The sequence below is a fragment of the Equus caballus genome, chromosome 15 (genome assembly GCF_041296265.1).
Source record: "Equus caballus isolate H_3958 breed thoroughbred chromosome 15, TB-T2T, whole genome shotgun sequence".
NCBI lineage: Eukaryota > Metazoa > Chordata > Mammalia > Perissodactyla > Equidae > Equus > Equus caballus.
Window position 1 is genome coordinate 102732146 of NC_091698.1, and position 8925 is coordinate 102741070.

The 8925-nt window shown below is 48.3% G+C and overlaps 1 protein-coding gene across 1 annotated transcript; it reads right to left on the reverse strand.

The window, feature by feature from the left end:
* Positions 1 to 295: 295 nt before the first annotated feature.
* SOX11 (SRY-box transcription factor 11) lies at positions 296 to 8910 on the reverse strand. The gene has a single exon (XM_070236747.1). The coding sequence runs from the start codon at positions 8806 to 8808 to the stop codon at positions 7453 to 7455; it is 1356 nt and encodes a 451-aa protein (XP_070092848.1). The 5' UTR covers positions 8809 to 8910; the 3' UTR covers positions 296 to 7452.
* Positions 8911 to 8925: the final 15 nt, after the last annotated feature.

Here is an 8925-nt window from a genome sequence, read left to right on the forward strand (position 1 = left end):
TTCTACTTCAAGCATTTTTACAAAACAGGTTAATCTACCCTTCTATACTCTGTCTATGGTTTTATTCACTCGATTGGCCAGTTAAAAATCTCGAGATGTCATTGCCATGCTTATTCCAGTTGTCAGTCAAACCTCTCCACCTGCCCAGAACATTCATGTGGGGTCTAGCCCGGGCCAGGCTGACACCCCGTATCTCAAGCCTGTCCCCGGTCGGAGGACAACACTTCAGGCATCGAACAGCAGTTAACCAAATGCAAAACTGGGAAAAAAGTCACATAAAAACCACAAGTGCAGATCGATCACACAATTTTATTAGAGTCTTTTGAACAAATGTATTCCTCTGTGAAAAACTCTTGCAAAAGAGACATTGGGGCAGACTATTTTCAACCCTGAGCAAGAACACTGCATACCAAGGAGAGTGGGTCAAAAAGCTGGTTCCATTGAAGCACAAGCACAAGCCACTGATATTCTCTATGTGATCAGGTTTTTACAAAAAAATACAGTTTTCAATAAATAATGCTTAATTTTACAACTTTGATACAGCAATGTCATACACCGTTTCCACACACTAAACTCTGCATGCTAGATAGTCTAGAGAAGACGAAACTTTCCCATGCATTTTCTCTTTCCCCCTAGTGCTAGCAACACCGTCCTCCAGCGCACGGCCTCCGGGAGCTCTCCCCTCTCTCTGTTTCACAGCGTCAGGTCGTGCGCGGGCATGCAAACTCTAAAAAAGGTCCCCCCCACAAACCACTCAGACTTCTAAACAAAAGAGTTTTTCAGCCTTTCTGCTCCCAAACCTGGAGTGGCTATGAAAGTAAGTTTCCTGTGGCCTTGGAAAATACAGACTTGGACACAGTGTCATGCTGAACCTGCTCTGAAGCATCAGGTGGTTGTGTCCTGGTGGCCATCGTGAAGCACTGTGGGATGCCATAACCACTAGCAGTCCCAAACCGGAAAAGTAGGCCTCCGTTTTAAAACAGTCCATTCAAAAAAAGCCATCACGGAACAAATGCAAAAGACTCTTAAACCCACAACATATGTACAAGAGTAAAGTAGACGAAATGGGAAATGAATGGTGATGGCATACAATGTTTCTCCCTCCGAAATTCAAGGGATGGGGCGTTGTGTTTTTGAACTTAAGCTGGATGAAGAAAAATGTGTTAGAGGGCCCTCTGTCAATATCTATTTGATCAAAATTCTTTATATGGCATATTATTATTATTTCCAGTTGCTCTTTGTTTTTGAATAGGGAATGCAATATATCTAATAAAATAACCTAAGCATCAAAGTCACTTCAAGGACCCTAGAGTAAATATTTTTTACACATTTTCAAACTTTTTGTCATATTGCTTTATTTTGTCATTTTCACAGCAGAGAAAACCCAGGTCTATGTGACTACATAAAAGAAGTGTGACCAAACATTGAGAAGGGAGCCGCCACGTTTGCACGTCCAGGTCGTTTCAATTCAATTGCTCACGTGAAACCACATCTCAACTCGATCATATTGCTTTCAGTGGTCCGTTTTCTCTACAGAGAAGTTATCTGCAACTGTAGGCAAGTTCCCAAGTCATTTAAAATAGTCCTATCTGTGCACTGGCAGAGGTATTGAATCTTTTAAGAGTAGCTCTACCCAATAAAATTATTACTTTTATACATGGAACATTATGAACTATGTTTCCCATTGTAAGCCATTTTATACTTTCTGCACTTTTGTGCTTTTATTGAGTATAAAAATAGGTCTCCTTTAAAATTCTGTTTAAGTTCACTAAAAAACTACTTGTTTGTGAAATTCTCTTATAAACTCACTGCATCCACATGGAATAGATAAAACTAATTAGGCAGCTAATTGATATAGGTAGTGTTAAAAAAAAAAGTAACTACAATAAAAAACAAAACGAAGATAGACGAGGATTCAAGAAAAAAGCCAGTAGCAAAGTGAAATGAAAGAGAGCCGACTTTAATAAATTTTGTTTAATCTTTATTATGAGTGAAAATGTGGGCTCCACGGAAAGTGGCAAAAAAAAAACTGAGCTGTTCTCAAAGAGCAGAATTTGCCAGATCATCAAATAAAAGGGGATATGGTAGAATAAATCTAATAAATGAACAGTGAGGAAGAACCAATGGTGAAAATCAGCCAGATCTCTGAAAAGTATGTGTGAGAGTCATGACATGGAGACGGTTACTTTGGGAACTGGTGAATTCCTGCGTTGGGATCCTTAAGGCTCAGTCTTGGCAGCCTCAGAGGCCTAGGCTATACAAAGGGTATTGGAAACGGACATTCCTAATGGAAATTTTATAAAATTTGGCCCTTAGAATAACTGAGAAATATCCTGAAAAAATTTTCCCTGAAACTGTAATAAAGAAAGTTTCTTATCTACTGATAAAATTGACAACTCAGTAAACTATTTTCGCTGGTCATCCTACATAAGAAAAAAGCACAAATATATTTGCCTCAGAAATCTGTTAAAAGCAGGGGACCACGCAGTAAAAGAGTATAAAGAGTCTATAAATGGGAGAGTCCAAGAAAACCTCTCTCCAAAGTGTCCACAAGGATACATATGCCCATAGAAGAAAAAGTAAGAATATACATATTATTAATCATATCAGAGAATAAAAAAGTTAAGATTGATATAATATATTTATATTGAATGACTACTTCAAAATAGAGCAACTTATCTGCTTTATTTCTCAGCATCCTTGGGCAAGTCATTTAAATTCTGAAGTGAAAAACAAATGTAAATTTCTTGTACTGTACCAATATCAAATGATTATGGTTTCAACTCCCAGAGAGAGAAAAACAAGTCTTGTCTTTTGAGTCTTTTTCTTTCTCGAAAAAACAACAAAATCATCCTGACTGCTATATGCATGCATATTTAAATCACTTCCCCTTGATTAACATTAAAAAGAAATATCTCCACCCAAAAGGGGTGTTAATGATTTTTTTTCTAGCTAAAAGATAATCATTCTACAAATAATTTGCCCTGTGACTGTAGTCATTCATAACATACATATCTGCAAAGCACAGTTTAAATACACTGCCTTTTATTAGCATTATTTTTTCTTAATAAAAGGGATGCATATCAGAGTGTAAGAACTGGAAGATTATTTCCACAGTTTAAAGAATTAATAAGAGAATGCTGGTTCAAGTCCTTAAAGATGGAAATCTTACCAAAACACCATCATCTAAATCTGTGAACTAGTTATAAACAGCAGGATACCCACTGGCTAGGCTGCAGTGCACTCTGGGCCCACCCCCCACCCCCACGTGACCATTTTAAGATATTCTGTCAATGCTTAGTTAAAAATAAGACTTACTTAAGAGACCAAAAAAAAAAAAAAATGCAATTAAACTTTTATTGAAGACTATCCAGTGGCAAGAATACCTTATGTATTATATTATGGTTTAGACATTCAATAATGGATTCATTAAGAATGATTTTCACAATGCATTCATCAAAACAACCTTAAATATCGTTAAAAGCGCATTCAGGCGCCTGTCCTGAGATCTAACAGGTTTTTAATTTAGATCGCCCACCATCTATTTTTCTCTTACTTTACGATCAAGAATTTAGGCTACATAGCTCTTTTTAAAAAAAAAAAAAAAAAAATCATGACTATTTGTTTCTATTCTGAGGCCAAATTAATACCTGTTACTAATGAACTCAAAGTTTCTACCTCACCACAGAAAATGTCCAAGATTCATCCAGGATTAAAACATAAAATACATGCAAAGTTTTCAGATTTTCAAAATACATAGACTCAGTCTTATACATGAGTTTGTGTTTTCAACAATTTTAGAATTGCAGCAGAGGGCCGCCACGTAAAATCACCAGCACAGAGAACTGTCAATTGTAAACCGCTGGTACAATTATTCGTGGCTAAAATGTCTGACCAATGACTACATTAGTCTATCATTCGGGAGAAAAAAAAAAAAAAAGGTAAACAACTCCAGAAATCCAGTTCTATATTGAGAACCTTGTTAATACCATCAGCCCTTTGTTTTTCCAAATGTACTACTGGACTCTGATGGTTCTTCGAAAGGAAAAAGCCACAGAAAAGAATTCTGTCCATCTGCAGCAAAAGCTCGCTGGCTTCGCATCCCAGGGGTGGGGGCGGGGGTGGAGGCTCGCCGGGAGCCGGAGGGAGGCTGGGGGAGGCCAGAGAGGCAAAGGAAAGTGGGAGGGGAGGCAGGAAGGGTGCTGAGGCTTTTCGGCCTAGCGGTTCTTGGTAGTGTGTAGACGCTTCCATTTGGTCTCGCCAAATCTCAGTAAAAATGGAGGCTAAACCTTGGTAAATCACTTCAGTAGGTTAAAAGATGAGCCTTGGTGATTTGCACCGAGTTTCTATTAGCCACTGAAAACCTCACTCATGGCAGGCTCTGCAGCTCGGAGAGGGTAAGCTCAGAGGCTGGCGCGCTGGGCCCCCAGCGGCCTCCCCGCCTCCCTCTGCGCGGCCCCCAAGGACAGAGCGGCGGAAGGCGCGGAAGGGGGGCCAGAGCCAGGGGCGCGCACGCCCGGCCGCGCTTGCCAGCCAGGGCCTGCCGCGAGGGCTCGGAGACGCCCGACGAGTCCGGGGAAATGAGAGTGGGGCAGAACAGGATGGACGGGCCGGGCAAACGGTCCCCAGCAAGCAGGGAGCGCGCCCGGGATGGGGTCGCGCCCGCGCCACCGCCCGTGCCCCAAGGAGGCAGATGGAGGAGGAAGAGAACAATCAAGGAGCCTAGCTACCTTCCCCGAGGCGGCCTGCCGGGAGGCAAGTTCCGGGGCGGCCCACAAGCCGGTGCCCTAGAGAGTGCGCGGGGAGGGCGCCGGGTGCGCGGGTTCGGCGGGAGCCTCTACCGGATTTGTTTTCTTCTTCCCCCCACCACAGCCCGGCAGCTCCCCTCCCCATCCTGCGGGCCTCGAGGCCCCAGCCTGGGGTCCCCGCGCGCCTCCAAGGCCCGGGGCGGCGTGCGCCCAGGCGCACGCTGCGGCCGGACAAGGAGAGCCAGGCGCGGGGTCCCTGGGCAGCCGGGCTCTGTCCGTTGTGTCCCGGGGTGCCCCCCCACCCCCTACCCTGCTGGCCTCGGCTCAGATCGCACGGAAGCCATGCCTCGTTCCCCCGCCGCCCGAGGCGGACCCACCGCGTCCTCCTTCCTCAGCCTCCCGCCTGCTCGCAGCCTCGGCCCCGCCACACCCCGCACCCCGCAGCCATCCTCCATCCCCATCGGAGGCTGAGCTCCCGGACACCGACACCCTCTCCCCTGTCCGGTCACCGCTCGAGGTCAAGAACTGTGGCCGCGCTCCCCGCCAGCATCTAGCTCTGTGCACAGGCGGAGATGCAGCGTCCAAAAAAAAAAAAAAAAAAAAATCAAAACTGACAACGGCTGCCCTCACCCTAAGGGATAGCGGCGGGGATCCGAGGGCGGCTGCCACCACGACGCGCAGCCCCGACGCGGCCCCGCGCACAAAATGCACAACCCGGCGAGCGCAGGACACCGACCGCGCGCTGGCAACCCGGCCCTCGCCGAGCCCCCCCCTCCCGGCCAGCGCCCCGAGCCTCTCCGCGCCGCCCGCCCGCCGGCCAGGCTGGGTGGGGAGAGGGCGGGAGTGGAGGAGCTGGAGGAGGTGAGAAAGGAAATGGGGTGGGGGGGGGGGTGGGATAGAGAAAGAATCCTCCTCCCCTGTTTGTAGTAACTAGCCACGGAAGGAAGAGGAAAAAGAAATCGGCCTGCCAATGAAGCACTCCTCAGCCTAACCCCCCTAAATGCAGAATTCTTTTCTGCCACCTCCCACCCGCGCACACAACAGCCTCCTCACTGAATGAGCTGCGATAACAGGACCTCCAATTTGACTTCCATAGAGACTATTGGCGATGCGAGTTTCTATCAGTTCCAGCTGATTTATTACAATTGTCAAGATACAGACTTCCAGCACAAAAAAAAAAAAAAAAAAAAAAAAAAACAGGCAATGATGTCGACAGTGCATTGAGTCTGCTTTGCCAACATTTGCTACAAAATATGCAGATGGTCTGTACTTTATTTAGATTATATTGCACAAAATGAGAAACTTTTTAAACTATGTGCCTTCTTTTTTTCTTTTTTGCTAAAAATCGAGAATCCAGTTTCAAACCTTCCATCTGGGGCCCCATCCACATATCACAGCGTATGAGATACATAAAGTCCTACTATAGTACAGTACATATACAATCTTTAAACTAAGATAACAGCTCTGAGGTCTATATCACCATTTTCAATAAATCTTTACCTACAAATATTGAACAAATCTCTACTATAGCTGTACAAAAAAAAGTTTGCTTTTTCTTTTTTAAAACCACAAGGCCTTTAGATGCAAGGATTATTTTAAAATTTTAATCCTTTTTAAACCAGGACATAACGTACCAACATACTTGCATGCTAAAAAAGAGGGGAAAAAAAAGGAAATCAAAAGGGAAGAAGTGCCTGAAAGTCTTACTGAAAAAACACAGCAAGAATGTTCCCTTTTCACTGTACAAAAATACGCCTGAAAATATATTAATTTTTAAAAAAGACTGAGGTCTGTTATGTATCAAAAATGTTTCAATACCTTTTGTACTGAGGTCTAGGCTGTCTGGTATTCAATCAAGGAGGTATAAGGGAACGAGTTACAAAAAAAAAGTTGGCAAGTAGAAATCACATTTGTAAAACCATAAACAATTTGATCTGAAAAGTAAACTCTGATCTTAAGTCAGTTCACAGTTTTTTTTTTTTTTGTAAGCGTTTGTACAGTCTGCATTTTTTCAAGCTCCCTGCAGTTTTGTTAAGAATCGGATGCATAGAAGACATCAGTTTTCTCCCTCCAAAAACATAAAATAAAATAAAAAAGTTGCAATGGTCCCTTTTTTGTTTTTGTGTTTGTCAAAAAAAAAAAAAAATCGCCAGTTCTTTAAGATCTTTTAAGGAAAAAAAAAAAAAATCTCCAACCAACTCCCTAGCGTAATAGTTGTGCTGCCAAAGGGTCCTCTGCAGACGTCTTCCAGACTTCAAAGACCGACAAGCTTCCAACAGCGCCTTCCGGAGCGGGTCCTCCCTCCCCTCCCCCGCCCCGTCCCCGCCGCCTTTGTTGCAATCACGAATTTCAGGAAAAAGAAATAGTAATTACAAAAACACATTTTTTGGGGGGGAAAAAATCACAACTCCAGACTAGGTATGCAACTACCTTGAGACACGATAAAGGAAGGGAAGGGGACAAAAAAAGGACAGGAAAAATGTTTAAAAACTACTCATTTCACTTTAACTCCACCAAAATTTTCATCATCTTTTCCAAATTCTGTGTCACGACATCACATCAATATCAGCATCTTCTTCTCTCCCCTCCACCCTACCACCACCACCATCAACACCATAATCATCATCCTGACCACCACGACTTGCTCCCAAGGAACCCTGCTCTGCACCCGCCGAGAGAAAGAGCGAGAAGCGGGGCGCCCCTCTCAATACGTGAACACCAGGTCGGAGAAGTTCGCCTCCAGCCAGTCCCCCGCGATCATCTCGCTCAGCTCGGGCGTGCAGTAGTCGGGGAACTCGAAGTGGGAGCCCAGGCTGCCCTCGCTGAACGAATCCAAATCCTTATCCACCAGAGACAGGGACAGGTTCCCGGCCGCCGCGCCGCCCCCCAGCTGCTGCTCGCTGGCGCTGTGCGCGCTTTGGGAGAAATTCAAGCTCAGGTCGAACATCAGGTCGTCGGCGTCGTCGCCGCCGCTGCTGCTGCTGCTGCTGCTGCTGCCGCTGCTGCTGCTGGACGAGGAGGACGAGGAGGTGGAGACGGAGCGCGAGGACGCGGGCGACAGCGCGGGCTGGGCGAGCGGCGGCGGGTGCTGCTTGGTGATGTTCTTGAAGCTGTAGTAGAGGCGGCTGCCGCCCCCGGCGCCCGAGGTGGCGCCGGCCCGCACCTCGTCGTAGAGGCTCGCGCCCTCGGGGGACTCGGCCGAGCTGCTCAGCGTGGGGCTGGCGGGCACTTTGGCGACATTGTAGCGTCTCAGCAGCTGCGGCGGCTGCTGCCCCGGCGGCTGCAGGAGCTGCGCGTGCGGCGGCTCGTCGTCGTCCTCGTCCGCCTCCTGCTTGATCCGCAGCTGCAGCTCGTCGTCGTCGTCGTCGTCGTCGTCGTCTTCGTCCAGGAACACGCACTTGACCGTCTTGCCCGCGCCGCCGCCGCCCGCGCCGCCCGCGCGCAGGCTGCCGAGCACGTAGTCGTCGCCCGCGCCGCCGCAGTCCCCGGGCTGGGCCGCCTTGCCCGCGCCCGCCTTGGCGCCGCCGGCCGCGGGGGCCGCGGGGGCCTTGAGCTTGCTGCATTTCTTGCTCGAGCCCTTGGAGGTCTTGGCGCCGCCGGCGCCGCCGCCCGCGCCCCCGCCGCCGCCGCCCGCCGCGCTCTTCTCGGGGCTCTGGCTGGCGCTGGGCTTGGCCGAGGGGTCCATTTTGGGCTTTTTCCGGGGCCGGTACTTGTAGTCGGGGTAGTCGGCCATGTGCTTGAGCCGCAGCCGCTCCGCCTCCCGGATGAACGGGATCTTCTCGCTGTCCTTCAGCATTTTCCACCGCTTGCCCAGCCTCTTGGAGATCTCGGCGTTATGCATGTCCGGAGACTGCTCCATGATCTTCCTGCGCTCGATCTTGGACCACACCATGAACGCGTTCATCGGCCGCTTGATGTGGCCCGACGCCGTCTTGCACCAGTCCGGGTCGCTCTCGTCCAGGGCCACCGGGCTGCAAGCCATGAATTCGCCCTCCTCCGTGTCCAGCGCCTCCCGGGGCAGGTTGCTCTCCGCTTCCAAGCTCTCCGCCTGCTGCACCATGATCCGCTGCGGGGCTGGGAGCTCCAACCCGGGCCGCTCGGTCTCGTGCGGAGATCCCCCTCCCCCTCTCGCCCCTCCACCTTCCCGGGCAAGTTGCAAAGTCCTCGGCACCCCGCG

Excerpts from the sequence above, each read along its gene's own strand:
- SOX11 (XM_070236747.1), bottom strand. The coding sequence starts at position 8,808 with ATGGTGCAGCAGGCGGAGAGCTTGGAAGCGGAGAGCAACCTGCCCCGG.